The sequence below is a fragment of the Aedes aegypti genome, chromosome 1 (genome assembly GCF_002204515.2).
Source record: "Aedes aegypti strain LVP_AGWG chromosome 1, AaegL5.0 Primary Assembly, whole genome shotgun sequence".
NCBI lineage: Eukaryota > Metazoa > Arthropoda > Insecta > Diptera > Culicidae > Aedes > Aedes aegypti.
Window position 1 is genome coordinate 243458241 of NC_035107.1, and position 20753 is coordinate 243478993.

Consider the following 20753-nt stretch of genomic DNA (forward strand, 5'->3'; position numbering starts at 1 on the left):
AAATGGCTTAAAATGGCTTGAAACGGCTTAAAACGGCTTGAAACGGCTTAAAACGGCTTAAAACGGCCTAAAACGGCTTTAAACGGCTTTAAACGGCTTGAAACGGCTTAAAATGGCCTAAAACGACATAAAACGGCTTTAAACGGCTTAAAACGGCTTAAAATGGCTTGAAGCGGCTTAAAACGGATTCAAACGGCTTTAAACGGCTTGAAACGGCTTAAAATGGCTTAAAACGACTTAAAACGGCTTAAAACGGCTTAAAATTGCTTGAAACGTCTTAAAACGGTTTAAAACGGCTTTAAACGGCTTGAAACGGCTTGAAACGTCTTAAATCGGCTTAAAATTGCTTAAAATGGCTTGAAACGGCTTAAAACGGATTCAAACGGCTTAAAATTGCTAGAAACGGCTTAAAACGGTTTAAAACGGCTTTAAACGGCTTGAAACGGCTTAAAATGGCTTAAAACGGCATAAAACGGCATAAAACGGCTTAAAACGGCCTCAAACGTCTTAAAACGGCTTAAAACGGCTTTAAATTGCTTAAAATGGCTTAAAACGGATTCAAACGGCTTAAAACGGCTTAAAACGGCTTGAAACGGCTTAAAACGGCTTTAAACGGATTTAAACGGCTTAAAATGGCTTGAAAAGGCTTAAAACGGCTTAAAACGGCTTAAAACGGCCTAAAACGGCTTAAAACGGCTTGAAACGTCTTAAAACGGCTTAAAACGGCTTTAAATTGCTTAAAATGGCTTAAAACGGATTTAAACGGCTTGAAACGGCTTAAAACGGCTTGAAACGGCTTAAAACGGCTTTAAACGGATTTGAACGGCTTAAAATGGCTTGAAGAGGCTTAAAACGGCTTGAAACGGCTTAATATGGCCTAAAACGACATAAAACGGCTTTAAACGGCTTAAAACGGCTTAAAATGGCTTGAAGCGGCTTGAAGCGGCTTAAAACGGATTCAAACGGCTTAAAATGGCTTGAAACGGCTTAAAATGGCTTAAAACGACTTAAAACGGCTTAAAACGGCTTAAAATGGCTTGACACGGCTTGAAACGGCTTAAAACGGCTTAAAACGGCTTTAAACGGCTTGAAACGTCTTAAAACGGCTTAAAACGGCTTAAAATGGCTTAAAATGGATTCAAACGGCTTGAAACGGCTTAAAACGACTTGAAACGGCTTAAAACGGCTTAAAACGGCTTAAAACGGCTTAAAATTGCTTAAAATGGCTTAAAACGGATTCAAACAATTTAAAATGGCTTGAAACGGCTTAAAATTGCTTAAAATGGCTTAAAACGGATTCAAACGGCTTGAAACGGCTTAAAACGGCTTGAAACGGCTTAAATCGGCTAAGAACGGCTCAAAACGGCTCAAAACGGCTCAAAACGGCTTAAAACGGCTTAAAACGGCTAAAAACGGCTTGAAACGGCTTAAAATGGCTTGAAGCGGCTTAAAACGGCTTAAAATGGCTTGAAACGGCTTAAAACGGCTTAAAATGGCTTGACACGGCTTGAAACGGCTTGAAACGGCTTGAAACGGCTTGAAACGGCTTGAAACGGCTTAAAACGACTTAAAATGGCTTGAAACGGCTTGAAACGGCTTAAAACGGCTTGAAACGGCTTAAACGGCTTATAACGGCTTAAAATGGCTTAAAACGGCTTAAAACGGCTTAAAATGGCTTGAAACGGCTAAAAACGGCTTGAAACGGCTTAAAATTGCTTAAAATGGCTTAAAACGGATTCAAATGGCTTAAAATGGCTTGAAACGCCTTAAAATGGCTTAAAACTGCTTAAAACGGCTTAAAACGGCTTGAAACGGCTTAAACGGCTTATAACGGCTTAAAATGGCTTAAAACGGCTTAAAACAGCTTAAAATGGCTTGAAACGTCTTAAAACGGCTTGAAACGTCTTAAAACGACTTAAAACGGCTAAAAACGGCTTGAAACGGCTTGAAACGGCTTGAAACGGCTTAAAACGACTTAAAATGGCTTAAAACGGCTTGAAACGGCTTGAAACGGCTTAAAACGGCTTGAAACGGCTTAAACGGCTTATAACGGCTTAAAATGGCTTTAAAACGGCTTAAAACGGCTTAAAATGGCTTGAAACGGCTAAAAACGGCTTGAAACGGCTTAAAATTGCTTAAAATGGCTTAAAACGGATTCAAATGGCTTAAAATGGCTTGAAACGCCTTAAAATGGCTTAAAACTGCTTAAAACGGCTTAAAACGGCTTGAAACGGCTTAAACGGCTTATAACGGCTCAAAATGGCTTAAAACGACTTAAAACGAATGGCCTAAAACGGCTTAAAATGGCTTGACACGGCTTAAAACGGCTTGAAACGTCTTAAAATGGCTTAAAACGGCTTTAAATTGCTTAAAATGGCTTAAAACGGATTCAAACGGCTTGAAACGGCTTAAAACGGCTTGAAATGGCTTAAAACGGCTTTAAACGGATTTAAACGGCTTAAAATGGCTTGAAAAGGCTTAAAACGGCTTGAAACGGCTTAAAACGGCTTAAAATGGCTTGAAGCGGCTTGAAGTGGCTTAAAACGGATTCAAACGGCTTAAAACGGCTTAAAATGGCTTGACACGGCTTGAAACGGCTTAAAACGGCTTAAAACGGCTTTAAACGGCTTGAAACGGCTTAAAACGGCTTAAAATTGCTTAAAATGGTCTTAAAACGGCTTGAAACGTCTTAAAACGGCTAAAAACGGCTTAAAATGGCTTAAAACGGATTCAAACGGCTTGAAACGGCTTAAAACGGCTTGAAATGGCTTAAAACGGCTTTAAACGGATTTAAACGGCTTAAAATGGCTTGAAAAGGCTTAAAACGGCTTTGAAACGGCTTAAAACGGCTTAAAATGGCTTGAAGCGGCTTGAAGTGGCTTAAAACGGATTCAAACGGCTTAAAACGGCTTAAAATGGCTTGACACGGCTTGAAACGGCTTAAAACGGCTTAAAACGGCTTTAAACGGCTTGAAACGGCTTAAAACGGCTTAAAATTGCTTAAAATGGTCTTAAAACGGCTTGAAACGTCTTAAAACGGCTTAAAACGGCTTAAAATGGCTTAAAACGGATTCAAACGGCTTGAAACGGCTTAAAACGACTTGAAACGGCTTAAAACGGCATAAAACGGCTTAAAACGGCTTAAAATTGCTTAAAATGGCTTGAAACGGATTCAAACGGATTCAAACGGCTTAAAACGGTTTAAAACGACTTTAAACGGCTTGAAACGGCTTAAAATGGCTTAAAACGGCATAAAACGGCTTTAAACGGCCTCAAACGGCTTAAAACGGCTTGAAACGTCTTAAAACGGCTTAAAACGGCTTAAAATTGCTTAAAATGGCTTAAAACGGATTCAAACAATTTAAAATGGCTTGAAACGGCTTAAATTGCTTAAAATGGCTTAAAACGGATTCAAACGGCTTGAAACGGCTTGAAACGGCTTAAAACGGCTAAGAACGGCTCAAAACGGCTCAAAACGGCTCAAAACGGCTCAAAACGGCTTAAAACGGCTTAAAACGGCTAAAAACGGCTTGAAACGGCTTAAAATGGATTGAAGCGGCTTAAAACGGCTTAAAATGGCTTGAAACGGCTTAAAACGGCTTAAAATGGCTTGACACGGCTTGAAACGGCTTGAAACGGCTTGAAACGGCTTGAAACGGCTTAAAACGACTTAAAATGGCTTAAAACGGCTTGAAACGGCTTGAAACGGCTTAAAACGGCTTGAAACGGCTTAAACGGCTTATAACGGCTTAAAATGGCTTAAAACGGCTTAAAACGGCTTAAAATGGCTTGAAACGGCTAAAAACGGCTTGAAACGGCTTAAAATTGCTTAAAATGGCTTAAAACGGATTCAAATGGCTTAAAATGGCTTGAAACGCCTTAAAATGGCTTAAAACTGCTTAAAACGGCTTAAAACGGCTTGAAACGGCTTAAACGGCTTATAACGGCTTAAAATGGCTTAAAACGGCTTAAAACAGCTTAAAATGGCTTGAAACGTCTTAAAACGGCTTGAAACGTCTTAAAACGACTTAAAACGGCTAAAAACGGCTTGAAACGGCTTGAAACGGCTTGAAACGGCTTAAAACGACTTAAAATGGCTTAAAACGGCTTGAAACGGCTTGAAACGGCTTAAAACGGCTTGAAACGGCTTAAACGGCTTATAACGGCTTAAAATGGCTTAAAACGGCTTAAAACGGCTTAAAATGGCTTGAAACGGCTAAAAACGGCTTGAAACGGCTTAAAATTGCTTAAAATGGCTTAAAACGGATTCAAATGGCTTAAAATGGCTTGAAACGCCTTAAAATGGCTTAAAACTGCTTAAAACGGCTTAAAACGGCTTGAAACGGCTTAAACGGCTTATAACGGCTCAAAATGGCTTAAAACGACTTAAAACGAATGGCCTAAAACGGCTTAAAATGGCTTGACACGGCTTAAAACGGCTTGAAACGTCTTAAAATGGCTTAAAACGGCTTTAAATTGCTTAAAATGGCTTAAAACGGATTCAAACGGCTTGAAACGGCTTAAAACGGCTTGAAATGGCTTAAAACGGCTTTAAACGGATTTAAACGGCTTAAAATGGCTTGAAAAGGCTTAAAACGGCTTAAAATGGCTTGAAGCGGCTTGAAGTGGCTTAAAACGGATTCAAACGGCTTAAAACGGCTTAAAATGGCTTGACACGGCTTGAAACGGCTTAAAACGGCTTAAAACGGCTTTAAACGGCTTGAAACGTCTTAAAACGGCTTAAAACGGCTTAAAATGGCTTAAAACGGATTCAAACGGCTTGAAACGGCTTAAAACGACTTGAAACGGCTTAAAACGGCATAAAACGGCTTAAAACGGCTTAAAATTGCTTAAAATGGCTTGAAACGGATTCAAACGGATTCAAACGGCTTAAAACGGTTTAAAACGACTTTAAACGGCTTGAAACGGCTTAAAATGGCTTAAAACGGCATAAAACGGCTTTAAACGGCCTCAAACGGCTTAAAATGGCTTGAAACGGCTTAAAACGGCTTAAAACGGCTTAAAATTGCTTAAAATGGCTTAAAACGGATTCAAACAATTTAAAATGGCTTGAAACGGCTTAAAATTGCTTAAAATGGCTTAAAACGGATTCAAACGGCTTGAAACGGCTTGAAACGGCTTAAAACGGCTAAGAACGGCTCAAAACGGCTCAAAACGGCTCAAAACGGCTTAAAACGGCTTAAAACGGCTAAAAACGGCTTGAAACGGCTTAAAATGGCTTGAAACGGCTTAAAACGGCTTAAAATGGCTTGAAACGGCTTAAAACGGCTTAAAATGGCTTGACACGGCTTGAAACGGCTTGAAACGGCTTAAAACGGCCTAAAACGGCTTTAAACGGCTTAATATGGCCTAAAACGACATAAAACGGCTTTAAATGACTTAAAACGGCTTAAAATGGCTTGAAGCGGCTTAAAACGGATTCAAACGGCTTAAAATGGCTTGAAACGGCTTAAAATGGCTTAAAACGACTTAAAACGGCTTAAAACGGCTTAAAATGGCTTGAAGCGGCTTGAAACGGCTTAAAACGGATTCAAACGGCTTAAAATGGCTTGAAACGGCTTAAAATGGCTTAAAACGACTTAAAACGGCTTAAAACGGCTCAAAATGGCTTGAAGCGGCTTGAAACGGCTTAAAACGGCTTAAAACGGCTTTAAACGGCTTGAAACGTCTTAAAACGGCTTAAAACGGCTTAAAATGGCTTAAAACGGATTCAAACGGCTTGAAACGGCTTAAAACGACTTGAAACGGCTTAAAACGGCTTAAAACGGCTTAAAACGGCTTAAAATTGCTTAAAATGGTCTTAAAACGGCTTGAAACGTCTTAAAACGGCTAAAAACGGCTTCAAACGGCTTAATACGGCTTATAACGGCTCAAAATGGCTTAAAACGACTTAAAACGAATGGCCTAAAACGGCTTAAAATGGCTTGACACGGCTTAAAACGGCTTGAAACGTTTTAAAATGGCTTAAAACGGCTTTAAATTGCTTAAAATGGCTTAAAACGGATTCAAACGGATTCAAACGGATTCAAACGGCTTAAAACGGTTTAAAACGACTTTAAACGGCTTGAAACGGCTTAAAATGGCTTAAAACGGCATACCCAAGAAACAATTCAATGCAATAAATAAACTTACCTATCGCATAAACATTGAACAAAAGCGCTAGTAGTTGAATAAGATTATGAGTTGAATTAAGTATTGATTTAATGTTTCACTCACTAAACTAAGCGCTTTTGTTCATCAAGTTGTTGTTGCTTTTATAACTTATTGAATTGAAGTTTTTTAATAATTGAATAAAATATTATAATGGTAGCCTAACAGCTTCTGAAATAAAAGCTGAACAAAAGCAGATTCTTCCATGTTGGAAGTTGTTATAGACAATCAAACATGCAATGGAAAAATAGTTTATATAATGTTGAACAATATTTGTGCAAATGTGTAATTCAACAAAAAAACATAATGCCTAATAGAAATTTGAAATAACATTTCTTTGGAACATTTTGTAACCACTAACAAACAATGTTGATGAAAGATGCGTTAACAGCAGCAGCTTAACTATGTAGTAACTAAAGCTTTTTTTCAAATGACTTGAAATATGAGAAAACAACTTAATATTACAAGCTGAACCGATGAATTTCGCAAAAGTTGGTAAAACTATTTATTCAGCCTTGTTGAATTATATTTGAAAAAGGATTCATTACAAGAACAATTGAAACAAAACTTATTCTTGATCTCGTTCTACTGATGTTCATGGTGTCACGCTCTGTTATTTCGTAAATATGGATAGATCTACCAAAAAGTTTAAAAAAAGTGGCACATATCATCGTAAATTGAAGTTAATTCGTGAAAAATATCGGCTTATGTTTAAGACCCTGCGCGTGAATCGAAATACAGCAAGAAATTCGATCGCTGTTGCAGCCGTACGAAAAATAACAAACTTTACAGAAGGTAGAGAGCCGGATTCTGTTCTTGGTGCTTTTATTTCGCTTCGGAAAGGGGAATTTCGGAAAGCCACTGAGCTCATATTTGGCCATGATGCGCATTTTATTGAAATGCCTCTTATTACAAAATTTCAAACAATTCGGCCGAGAGAAACCCCCCATACCAAAGTGAAACATGAAAGTGCCCAAACAGTTCTTTACTCTATATATCCTTTTAATATATTACAATGATATATTCAAAATAAAATGTGGATGTTACAGATGGACATCAACCCGTTGGCTCAGAATCCATAAATGTTCATAATTCGTCCCCCGTTATCAACTCAACATCGGTTCCGCATAATCCAGTATCAGGAAGGTTTGTTCCTGAAAAAAACGACCAAGTCCATGTTTTACAAACCGGTCAGGCTGATAGTTCAAACGGTATTGCACTAGAACAACTTCATGGCCCGGTTGATCCGCAAAGCGAACCACCGAACCCAGCAATCGAAAGTTCGCGAGAAGCAATAAGATCGTGGTCTCTTCGTCACAACATTACTCATATCGCGTTGAAGGATTTACTGGGGCTGCTTAAAGACAAATACAACGATATAAGCTTACCCACGGACCCAAGGACGCTTCTTGAAACACCTCAGAATATTGGGCAACTATGCTATGGGATTTCAGGTGGTAAATACTGGCACCATGGACTAGCAGCTTGCCTTGAAAAGTGGTTTGAAAATGTATCATGTGATATATGTATAAGCATTAACATCAACATAGATGGCCTGCCGATACATAAAAGCTCTAAATTTCAACTTTGGCCCATACTATGTAACGTCCATGAAATGAAAGAGTTACCACCGTTGCCTATTGGAATCTTTTTGGGTAAAACAAAACCAGCTGACATCAATGAGTATCTAGCACCATTTGTGAATGAAGTAATACCATTGCTTGAAAATGGTTATTACATTAAGGGTCACTTCATAAAGATTAAAATACGTTGCTTTATTTGCGACTCTCCGGCACGTGCTTTCGTTAAAAGTATATTTAACTATAAAGAAAACCTGTTTCTTTTATTGATTATATATTTTATGTTTTATAGGTGTAGTCAACTTTAACGGAAAAAATGGTTGTTTGAAATGTACCATTAATGGAGAGTATTCGCACGTGTCCAAGACGGTTGTGTTTCCCACGCTTCATTGTCCATTGCGAACAGATCTTAAATTTCGTCAGAAGGACTATGGTAAGCACCATGCTGGTCAAGATTCGCCGATTTTGAAGCTGCCTGATTTCGACATGGTAAAAGATTTTGTTGTTGCCGATTCACTCCATTTGTTGGAATTAGGTGTAATGAAACGGCTTTTAACAGGATGGAGAGATGGATCCCTAGGATATGAAGGAAAGTTATCCGCATTGAAAATACAACAACTATCAGATGCAGTTGTAAACGTTGAACTACCAAAAGAAATACATCGTAAAATGCGAGGGTTAGATTGTTTGGCCTTCTGGAAGGGGACAGAATGGCATTCTTTCTTAAACTATGTCAGCATAGTGGTACTCAAGGACTTCATAGACGAAAAATTGTACAGTCATTTTCTGCTGTTGTTCATTGCGGTTAGAATATGCTCTTCAGAGCATTTCAAAAAATGGCTATCCCTTGCGCAAATTCTTTTCGAAAAGTTTATTGAAGGTTTCATAAAAATATATGGCGAGGAATTTGTTACGAGTAATATTCATAACCTTGAACACGTTGTAGGTGACGTTCAAAGATTTGGTTCTCTTAGCTCAATTTCAGCCTATCCCTTTGAAAGTTATCTCTTTCAATTGAAAAAGTATGTAAGGCAGGGAAAAAATTGTCTACAACAAGTGGCTAACAGAATACTAGAGAAGACTCGATTTCCTTTCAACATTAACAATGCGAGATTTGTTCCCAACATAATAAAACGAGGCAATTTAGTTCAGTGTGAGGTACGTCAAGGGTTAGAAATCAATAATGTATTTAAAGATTCGTGGTTTTTAACAAAGGAATTTGAAATTGTTCAAATGGTTGACGCTTCGACTGATCCTGACAATAATGTTTTAGTACACGGTAAAGCTCTAGTTTATCAAACTGATTTTTTCAAACTACCTATTCGCTCGTCGTTTTTGTACATTTACGAAGCTCAGATTTCTCATTTGAAACAGTCGAAGGCTTATAGTATAGAAGACATCTTGTGCAAGTTTGTTGTAATTCCTTACAATGTTAATAATTATGTTTACATTCCGCTTTTACATACATTTGAATCTGATTGATTGTTGTGATTATTCGTGCATCTTATCTGTATCTAATTATCAAACGTCGATATCCAAATAAAATAATATGAATGGTCGTTATTAGCTCTAATTAACTAATTGTTTAAAAAAAACAAAACAACATCTTCAGTTCATCATTAAAAACGTTGAAACATTTTCTCCATCCAGTTTGGTAACATTACTTCCGTTTGAATTTTGTTTCTGCACGCCCGTATTCGTATCTTAACCGGAATTTATATCTCCATTCATGAAAAAAAAAATCAAAATCTCATATCAATCGTCATCAGAATCTTCTAGCGAATTTTCTTCTTCGTGTTCTGAATTGGTTTCATAGTCCTCGTTTTCATCGACGTGCACTCCAGACGTTTCTGGTTTATCCTGGTCAACAGGGAGTAGATTCGGCGTGGCAGAAACACTTGATAGTCCTAAAGCACAATCAAAATCTGAAAATAATATGAACATAAAATTAAAAACGAGTCCAGTTACAGAACTTTGTTGTTTACTTGTCTACCTTTTTTGTATAAATTACTAAAACATTCTCGGTAATCATGGTGCACCCAAACACATTTTGTTGCAATGAAATCATTTCAGTATGTCTATGACAGGGCTGGTAGCGACTAACTTAAAAAAAGGAACTTTAGAGATCTCTTACCTGAAAAAGGGACGAAACAGGAACCGAAAACAAAACAAAAAGGGACTAAAGATATCAAGTAAACTAAAACCAATCCAAACTTTACCTAACTTTTTGTTTAAATTATTAACTATTACCATTATAATAAAATTTATATTTAAATTTCGTATTTTATTAGTTAATAATTCATAAGTATATTCTGAATATCCCTAATTAGTGTAATTCAATTGACTTTTTGAAGTCTAAGAGTGAGTTGACAAAGTATATTTTATTGTTGAATTATAACATAATGGTAATTCTTACAACATAAAGCTGAAATTCTCTGTATGGAACAACAGCATGAGTAATCTGAGGATATCAAACTTGTATTGTATTGAAATAATATTAAAAAAACACTTAAACTTAATCGGTAATAGCACTATTGGTTATATAATTTTTTACGATGCATTGAATAGAGACCAAATTTCTTAACAGAGACCTGCTATCAGCCCTGCTATTGTAGAAGAACATTTTAGCTGTTTGGCCTTATGTGGTGGTACATTTGCCCTAACAGTGCTAATATGTTGTTCATTTGTAATCTACCACGTTTCAAAATTTTGACACAGACAAACTAAAGTAACACAAAAAGGAAATCAAAAAATAATCTGACGTCTATTTGTCTGTGCCATGCCAAAATTTTTATATATGTTATAGATTTACTCACCGGAATTGCTTCCTTTGTTCTCCTTTTTTGTCTTCGCCCTTCGGTGAATTGTGGATTGTCGCTTGCCTTTTGATTCGCTTCTCTTTTTTGAGTTTCTTGTGATCCTCTTGAAGAAATCTTCAAGCAATGTACGTGAGAATGTGCTATTCACACTACGGATAAGTTTGAAGAAAATGTCAAGAATATTGACACATTTCCTCATAGGATATTTGACGCTATCTCCTCTGCTTTCACCCGTCCAAGAGCAAAATAGCATCAACTTCCTGTCGAAAAAGTGGTCAATCAATCCATACGCAATATTCAATCCGTTACAGGCATCGCCGGTGTGTCCAATAATCCTTTTCATTTGAGCGAACTAAAAATAAGTTTGAGAATGAAGTACAAGATTCGTCAATATTAAAAATCCATATATTAAATCAAATAATTAACACCTACCAACTGCTTGGCAAACGATTCATTATTGAGATTTTCTTCCAATGCGTCTATTCCATCCGTAGTCGTCACCGGGCAAAATTGGAAGGATGATGATGCCTCAGAATATGGGTCGCACATCTTTTGGCGAATTGCAGTATCTATTTGCATTTCGATCTTTGCTGCTGTTTTCGCCAACATTGTCTCCAGAGAGTTGAGGACTGTTACAGTTACCTCGTCAACCACTTTTTCAGCTACCATCTCGATCTTATCAGAAATTTGTTTAATAATTCTATCCGCATCCGGCTGAAAAATAGGAAAATATCAGTACAATTCAATTTGATTTAGGGAAAATTCAAAAATTACGTTCATTGTTTTTCAGGATTTGGAGATCCATCCCTCCCCCTCTGTCACGCTTTTTTCTATACCTAATACACGCGCTGTCACACTTTCTAAGACCCCTCCCTCCCCCAATTGGCGGACGTAATTTTTGAACGTTTCCTAGCGAGTTTATCCTATCGTAATCAATTGCAAAACTAAAGATATTTTTAGTACGTTGAGATCCATACCTGTTCAACATTGACAACGTATCCTTCCGAAAGCATAGCTTCCACCGGGATTGTTGGAGTTGTGGGTATTTGGGCTGCAACAGTTGAAGGGAAGTCCAATGCGATTCCTTGCGAATTTGCCAGCAGTTCATTCAAATCCGGTTCATAATAAATGTTTTCAACCGGCTGGCTAGTCACCTGTACTGGCTGGCTGGTTACCGGCACGGCTGGAGGACTCACTGGCGTTATTTGTGCTAAAAAATCACACATAAGAGCTAATGTTTTCTTTATATTCAAATGGTGCTTACCTTGACCAGTTACCAGATGGTTTAAATCAATCTCCTTGTTGAATGCCGGTTTCTTGAACTTCTTCTTGCGCCTTGGAGCAAAATCTGAAGCGTCGGTGGATAGGCCCGAAAGTTCGTCAGCCTCTTGTTCAGCATCCGCGAATGTTGGAATATATTTACGTTTCACTGAACAGGACATTTTACTCCAGGAGGACATGGGCAACGATGCAGCATTCTTCCGTAGTTCATTTGCCTGCTTGGGGGGCCATAAGAGAGTATTCCCATTCACCCATTTGTGTGGGACCACTGTCAACACTGGCTTACCAGCCTCTATTGTTTGTACCACCACGAAATAGTCTGTAAGAGCATGCAATATATTATATTCTTCAAGTTTAGAATGAATCCTAGAATTGTAATACATACCTTTACCCATTTTTCACAATAAAAAAAAACTAATACGGAAAAAGAGATCGACAGAACTGTTGTTGTTTTGGTTTGACATTCAGACACCATGAACAGAAAGTCAGTGTTACCAGTTTGTTTTAGAAGTATTTAATCGATTTTTATTGAACATTAGTAGCGCTTATAGCAAACATATACGTTTATAAATGATCAAACGGGAAACAACGTTGCGTTGATGGTTTTGTATAAGCACTAATAAACAACAAGGATAAAAATGTTTGTATACCATTTAAAAAACGGTAATTCAGCAAGTGTTTCGTTTATATATCTATTCTTTAAGTACGCCTATAATACTGCAGAAACTTACAACCATGGATAGAACAGTGTGGATGTAGACAGCTGCCAATTAAAGGATCCGGAGATCGAGCCTCGTCGAGAAAATGTATCTAGTGATAATCAATAAAAATAATAGCTTTTCAGATGACTCCAAAATACGATCTGTTATTATAAACATAACACTGAGATGAAAACGCTTAAAATTAATTTGTGTTTTTGTTCCTCTTTGTTTATTTATTTGAATGTTTAAGCAACCTTATTATCACCTTTATTCAATTCTGTCTGTTCAACTCTATATTTACCATAGGCGAATAACAATCACGGAACGATGTTGTTCGGCATGTTTTGTATGTACTAAGGTGGAAGAAGCGTGGAATTAAAGTTGTATTATGCTTATTATTGATAATCTTAGTAACTATTACGTTTAATGTTTTTTTCCACTTCTCTTCAACAATTAGACATCGATATGTCTTACACTATTGTTTATGAAACGTTGAACTGTCACTTTTAGACTTTTGAAATACAGCTTAGGGGTTTAAGTGTTTAATAAAAGTGTATGTTGTTTTTTCATGGTGTTTATAATGTAGAACATCTGAGTGCATGCGATCGAACAGACGTTTATGTATCACGCTTTTAGAACCTCAGTTGTTGAATAGGTTCTCCATTTCTGGGTGAACAGGAGTTGAACAATTGTTTCGACTCAAACAAATCAATTTTAAATAAACATATAGTTTAATTATGCAATTTCAAGAAACATCTCATCCAACAATAATTGTTTCTTGGGTAAAACGGCTTTAAACGGCCTCAAACGGCTTAAAACGGCTTGAAACGTCTTAAAACGGCTTAAAATTGCCTAAAATGGCTTAAAACGGATTCAAACGGCTTGAAACGGCTTATAACGGCTTGAAACGGCTTAAAACGGCTAAGAACGGCTCAAAACGGCTCAAAACTGCTTAAAAACGGCTTAAAACGGCTAAAAACGGCTTGAAACTGCTTAAAATGGCTTGAAGTGGCTTAAAACGGCTTGAAACGGCTTAAAACGGCTTAAAATGGCTTGACACGGCTTGAAACGGCTTGAAACGGCTTGAAACGGCTTAAAACGGCTTTAAACGGCTTAAAATGGCTTAAAACGGATTAAAACGGCTTTCAATTGCTTAAAATGGCTTAAAACGGATTCAAACGGATTCAAACGGCTTAAAACGGTTTAAAACGACTTTAAACGGCTTGAAACGGCTTAAAATGGCTTAAAACGGCTTAAAATTGCTTAAAATGGTTTAAAACGGATTCAAATGGCTTAAAATGGCTTGAAACGCCTTAAAATGGCTTAAAACTGCTTAAAACGGCTTGGAACGGCTTAAAATGGCTTGAAACGTCTTAAAACGGCTTGAAACGGCCTCAAACGGCTTAGAACGGCTTGAAACGTCTTAAAACGGCTTGAAACGTCTTAAAACGGCTTGAAACGTCTTAAAACGGCTTAAAACGGCTTAAAATTGCTTAAAATGGCTTAAAACGGATTCAAACAATTTAAAATGGCTTGAAACGGCTTAAAATTGCTTAAAATGGCTTAAACCGGATTCAAACGGCTTGAAACGGCTTAAAACGGCTTGAAACGGCTTAAAACGGCTCAAAACGGCTCAAAACGGCTCAAAACGGCTAAAAACGGCTTGAAACGGCTTAAAATGGCTTGAAACGGCTTAAAACGGCTTAAAATGGCTTGAAACGGCTTAAAACGGCTTAAAATGGCTTGACATGGCTTGAAACGGCTTGAAACGGCTTAAAACGGCTTAAAACGGCCTAAAACGGCTTTAAACGGCTTGAAACGGCTTAATATGGCCTAAAACGACATAAAACGGCTTTAAACGGCTTAAAACGGCTTAAAATGGCTTGAAGCGGCTTAAAACGGATTCAAACGGCTTAAAATGGCTTGAAACGGCTTAAAATGGCTTAAAACGACTTAAAACGGCTTAAAACGGCTTAAAATGGCTTGAAGCGGCTTGAAACGGCTTAAAACGGATTCAAACGGCTTAAAATGGCTTGAAACGGCTTAAAATGGCTTAAAACGACTTAAAACGGCTTAAAACGGCTTAAAATGGCTTGACACGGCTTGAAACGGCTTAAAACGGCTTTAAACGGCTTGAAACGTCTTAAAACGGCTTAAAACGGCTTAAAACGGATTCAAATGGCTTGAAACGGCTTAAAACGACTTGGAACGGCTTAAAATGGCTTGAAACGTCTTAAAACGGCTTGAAACGGCCTCAAACGGCTTAGAACGGCTTGAAACGTCTTAAAACGGCTTGAAACGTCTTAAAACGGCTTGAAACGTCTTAAAACGGCTTAAAACGGCTTAAAATTGCTTAAAATGGCTTAAAACGGATTCAAACAATTTAAAATGGCTTGAAACGGCTTAAAATTGCTTAAAATGGCTTAAACCGGATTCAAACGGCTTGAAACGGCTTAAAACGGCTTGAAACGGCTTAAAACGGCTCAAAACGGCTCAAAACGGCTCAAAACGGCTAAAAACGGCTTGAAACGGCTTAAAATGGCTTGAAACGGCTTAAAACGGCTTAAAATGGCTTGAAACGGCTTAAAACGGCTTAAAATGGCTTGACATGGCTTGAAACGGCTTGAAACGGCTTAAAACGGCCTAAAACGGCTTTAAACGGCTTGAAACGGCTTAATATGGCCTAAAACGACATAAAACGGCTTTAAACGGCTTAAAACGGCTTAAAATGGCTTGAAGCGGCTTAAAACGGATTCAAACGGCTTAAAATGGCTTGAAACGGCTTAAAATGGCTTAAAACGACTTAAAACGGCTTAAAACGGCTTAAAATGGCTTGAAGCGGCTTGAAACGGCTTAAAACGGATTCAAACGGCTTAAAATGGCTTGAAACGGCTTAAAATGGCTTAAAACGACTTAAAACGGCTTAAAACGGCTTAAAATGGCTTGACACGGCTTGAAACGGCTTAAAACGGCTTTAAACGGCTTGAAACGTCTTAAAACGGCTTAAAACGGCTTAAAACGGCTTAAAATTGCTTAAAATGGTCTTAAAACGGCTTGAAACGTCTAAAAACGGCTAAAAACGGCTTGAAACGGCTTAATACGGCTTATAACGGCTCAAAATGGCTTAAAACGACTTAAAACGAATGGCCTAAAACGGCTTAAAATGGCTTGACACGGCTTAAAACGGCTTGAAACGGCTTGAAACGTCTTAAAATGGCTTAAAACGGCTTTAAATTGCTTAAAATGGCTTAAAACGGATTCAAACGGATTCAAACGGCTTAAAACGGTTTAAAACGACTTTAAACGGCTTAAAATGGCTTAAAACGGCAAAAAACGGCTTTAAACGGCCTCAAACGGCTTAAAACGGCTTGAAACGTCTTAAAACGGCTTAAAACGGCTTAAAATTGCTTAAAATGGCTTAAAACGGATTCAAACAATTTAAAATGGCTTGAAACGGCTTAAAATTGCTTAAAATGGCTTAAAACGGATTCAAACGGCTTGAAACGGCTTAAAACGGCTTGAAACGGCTTAAAACGGCTAAGAACGGCTCAAAACGGCTCAAAACGGCTCAAAACTGCTTAAAACGGCTTAAAACGGCTAAAAACGGCTTGAAACGGCTTAAAATGGCTTGAAGTGGCTTAAAACGGCTTAAAACGGCTTAAAATGGATTGACACGGCTTGAAACGGCTTGAAACGGCTTAAAACGGCTTTAAACGGCTTGAAACGACTTAAAATGGCTTAAAACGGCTTGAAACGGCTTGAAACGGCTTAAAACGGCTTGAAACGGCTTAAACGGCTTATAACGGCTTAAAATGGCTTAAAACGGCTTGAAACGGCTTAAAATGGCTTGAAACGGCTAAAAACGGCTTGAAACGGCTTCAAATTGCTTAAAATGGCTTAAAACGGATTCAAATGGCTTAAAATGGCTTGAAACGCCTTAAAATGGCTTAAAACTGCTTAAAACGGCTTGGAACGGCTTAAAATGGCTTGAAACGTCTTAAAACGGCTTGAAACGTCTTAAAACGGCTTAAAACGGCTAAAAACGGCTTGAAACGGCTTAAAACGACTTAAAATGACTTAATACGGCTTGAAACGAATGGCCTAAAACGGTTTAAAATGGCTTAACACGGCTTAAAACGGCTTAAAATGGCTTGAAACGGCTTGAAACGGCTTGAAACGGCTTAAAACGGCATAAAACGGCTTAAAGCGACTTAAAATGGCTTAAAACGGCTTGAAACGGCTTAAAACGGCTTAAAACGGCTTAAAACGGCTTAAACGGCTTATAACGGCTTAAAATGGCTTAAAACGGCTTGAAATGGCTTGAAATGGCTAAAAACGGCTTGAAACGGCTCAAAATTGCTTAAAATGGCTTAAAACGGATTCAAATGGCTTAAAATGACTTGAAACGCCTTAAAATGGCTTAAAACTGCTTAAAACGGCTTGGAACGGCTTAAAATGGCTTGAAACGTCTTAAAACGGCTTGAAACGTCTTAAAACGTCTTAAAACGGCTAAAAACGGCTTAAAACGGCTTGAAACGGCTTAAAACGGCTTGAAACGGCTTAAAACGACTTAAAATGACTTAAAACGGCTTGAAACGGCTTATAACGGCTCAAAATGGCTTAAAACGACTTAAAACGAATGGCCTTAAAGGGCTTAAAATGGCTTCAATGGCTTAAATTTGGCTAAAAAAGGCTTTAAATAGCTCAAGCTTCCATATTCAATATAGTTTGAAATGCCTTAAAATGACTTATAATTGCACAAAATTTTGAATTTAAAATTCAAAATAATTAAAAATTCCTTAAAATGGCTTTAAATTCAAAATTGTTTTAAATGGCATTGCTTTACGTATGAAAATTGTTGATATGGTCAACATTTTAAACAATTCACGAGGACATTGCAAAAAAAATCCGTAAAATACAGTGTACACACACAAGATAAGCGAAAAAGTTTAATCGTGATCACTCTAACGGGACCTGGTTCCTTACCAGACTTGTACCCAGAAAACTTGAGCCAATCGTAGAAACACAATACTAGGTCAAGAGTGAAATTCAACAGATTGAGCGACACATTTCGCTATATCCTACTAATCATCTAGAAAGGTAAACTTATAATGGCAACTTTCCGAAGACAAGCCGTCAAATCTCGAGTTACCCGACATGTCACTCAAGACTCAAGACTGGTAGATATTTCACCTCGTTTCTATAAGTTTTCTTTCTTCTCATTCTATTATGCACAACAACAACGTGCTACTTGAAGAGTAGGACACTCTACCGTTCCGGATTAGCTGTTACCTATAGTTGGCGAACTTCATTCATAAATCAGATTTTGTTATGCTAATCCACCGTCAACAAAGTAGGCAGCCAGGTCAACAAACACTCACGCTTGCTGCGATAGCGATCATCGCCGCGGTTTCGTTTTGATTTCGCTGTCGGATAATGCCACTCAACGCAGCAACGTTCGTGAAGGGCCAAAAACGTGCCGCAAGCGGTCATATGTGGTCAACTCGCTTGTCTTGCACTTTGTTTGGGCACCTGTTGCAGCCAGTGCCAGTTTATTGGGGAGCGCACAAGTTCCTTCAGAATTTCCTCCATAGTTACTTCCAGAATGTTTTCGTAGTTTCTCTAAAAAATATTCCACAGTTCCTCCAACAATTGTTTCGGAGTCCCTGCAGGAATTGGAGGTCCTCCAACAATTTCTTCAGGGTTCTTCAAGGAATATCTTCGCAGTTCCTCCGGGGATTCCTTCAGATTTTCTCCGGAAATTCATTTGAAGCTCCATCGGGTATTCCTTCGGATTTCCTCCATAGTTCCTCCTGGATTATTCCGGAATTCCTCCGGGAATTTTTCAGGCTTCCTGTAGTAATTCTATGGAGTTCCACTTGAAATTCTCCTGGAGTTACTTCGAAAAATTCCCTATATTCCCTCCGGGAAATCCTCCAGAGTTCCTCTGGAAATTTCTCAAGAGTTTCTCCAGGAATTCCTCTAGACGTCCTGTGGTCAAACCAACGGGGGCACCCGGTACTTGCAAGTGACATCTAAACAAGTGATTGCCCAACTAAGGGAATGCGAATAATGCTTCGGCATCGGAATCAAAGCGTGCCGCCACGCACTTCTGTTCCGAAAGAGGAAGCCAACTGAATGAAGGAAATATACTCCAAATCGTATGAAATCCAATCCCGCAACCATTGTCCCATCCAGATTGAGGTGTCGAAAGTTTCGCCGAACAATTACCGAATATCGCATCTTTGCCAGTTTCATATGTTTACCGTTCCCATTAGCAGCGAACCCAAACCTGAAGATGGTTATCTGTTTGCGTTTGACAAGCAGTAAGTTGTATCTTTGTTCGGATACAAAAAAAATAGGTATTGGCATTTCCTTTTATCGGCCCTATGCCATCACCACCCAAAGGTTCGACATCTTTATTTACGCACCTCTTCAGGCAGGGTCCCAACATCTGCAGCTATCGGCTTACGGTTCAGGAACATTTTTCTTCGTTTTGTGCAGTAAATTTTCTCATTTCTTCTGTTTACTCCTCCTACCTCATCGGTTTCTTATCGGGGTGCATCTTTTAGCTACTCTGAGGCGCCTTGCAATAAATTATGTGCCTGTTACCCGAGCCAGAAACACAGCCTACAATTGGTTTTAAATTATAGAGTAATCCTTTCCTTTGCTGCTGCTGCAGCTGAGATTTTTTTCACTGCATCTGGAAGAAATTTGTCACCAATAAGGAATTGAACGACAAAACGACATGAGTCGTTTATCCAACTAAGTCTCATAGCGAATCTATTTATCAAACCCTTATCTTAAGCTGGTGAATAGAGTATGTAGATGCAGATTGAGGCCCGATAAGTATAGTACGTATAGTAGTCGTTGTTGTTGTGCAAATTTATATGAAAAAAAAAAATTGGGTTTTTCATTATAATTACTGAGTCGTCCGATTTGAAAACGGTCTTCAGCAAAGTTGTAGCTGATTAATGTATCTTACATTAGCAATGTAGTTCCATTCCCCAAGAGCACATAGACAAACACTATGACCGATTGAATGATTTGCTTGCTTTTCCCATATAAACTTTGAAGGGTTTGTGCAGTCTCAATTTTCATCCGAATGAGCTCAAATTTTGGGAGGACACTCAGAATTTGATCCTGAATCGAATGAGCGGTGTGGAGCAAAATCGGTTTTTTGAACCACTCTACTACCCATCTTGCTTCACCTTACCCTATTTGGTTGAATCAATTGATTGGCCCAAAACAGGAACCACTGTTGCTTCATATCTGCACTGATAATCGTCTCTAAATATAAGCACAGCTGCTAAATTAATCACAATACAAACCGCTACCTCACACGAAATCTGAAATTTTAGAAATTGATTCCGGCATACCAGTGATAAGCTGACAGAAAATGTATTGCCTTAGGTGTTGCAAGTAGAGAAGGGTGATACACATAAGATCCCTATGTTTCTCGTAAGTGGTTCCACTACCAGAATTGTGAAGAATTAAAAACAATTTATCGAGCAATTATTATATCAACAAATTCTAATTCAGTTGATTGATTCAAAAACCATCCAAATATAATTAATTGAATAATAATGTCATAATGTGACGGGATAGATAATGGGTCATGTGTGCTGATCACGTCGACTTTTGTTTAAGATCTAAACATTAAAAACAGGGTTGCCCAACGTATGGTCCGCGGCCACATCCAGACCGCGTCATCATTTTGTGCAGCTCGTGAAGAGCTTGAAGACTCTTCTCAAATCTGGTCCTATGACTAATCCATCAACTTGACGTTTGAACTTTTTAAGACTAATTGGTACAAATTTAGATTCTGAGCTCAATTCTTGATTTAAAACGTTCCATTTTGAAATGATAAGCTCAATTTTATGAGAATTTGATAAAAAAAAACTCTCCAATAACATTCTTTACTATTCAACAGACAAAACTGAATTCATATCATGTTGGAACAAATGTTGTCGCATCTCACTGAATAATAAGCTGGGTTATCACAGATTCCGGAGCCTGAGTTTTATTCTTGGTACTTCTGATTCACTTTGGCAGGGTTTTTTTTAACCTTTTTTAATTACTTAGCTCGTATAGCGATCTCTGTTTTCAGTACATTTGTTTATATTATCAAAAGTGGGTATCACACTTTAAGTTAGTATTATTCAATACTTATTCAATGATGGGAAATTTTGTAAGGAAAA

General features: G+C 38.0%; 1 protein-coding gene across 4 annotated transcripts; it reads right to left on the bottom strand.

Moving 5' to 3' along the window:
• Positions 1-8893: 8893 nt before the first annotated feature.
• LOC110674048 lies at positions 8894-12951 on the bottom strand. 4 transcript variants are annotated; one of them, XR_002498596.1, is made up of 6 exons: positions 12237-12951; positions 11835-12170; positions 11548-11780; positions 11213-11284; positions 11003-11163; positions 8894-10922 (listed from the first exon to the last, which is right to left on the bottom strand). XR_002498596.1 is itself a non-coding variant. In XM_021837383.1 (5 exons), the coding sequence occupies exons 1-5, from the start codon at positions 12244-12246 to the stop codon at positions 11140-11142; spliced, it is 675 nt and encodes a 224-aa protein (XP_021693075.1). In that variant the 5' UTR covers positions 12247-12951; the 3' UTR covers positions 8894-11139. The 4 variants fall into 4 exon arrangements, 3 of the variants coding, with proteins under 3 accessions (XP_021693075.1, XP_021693076.1, XP_021693074.1); XM_021837383.1 differs by having other exon boundaries at positions 8894-11163; XM_021837384.1 differs by lacking the exon at positions 11003-11163 and having other exon boundaries at positions 8894-9676; positions 12237-12950.
• Positions 12952-20753: the final 7802 nt, after the last annotated feature.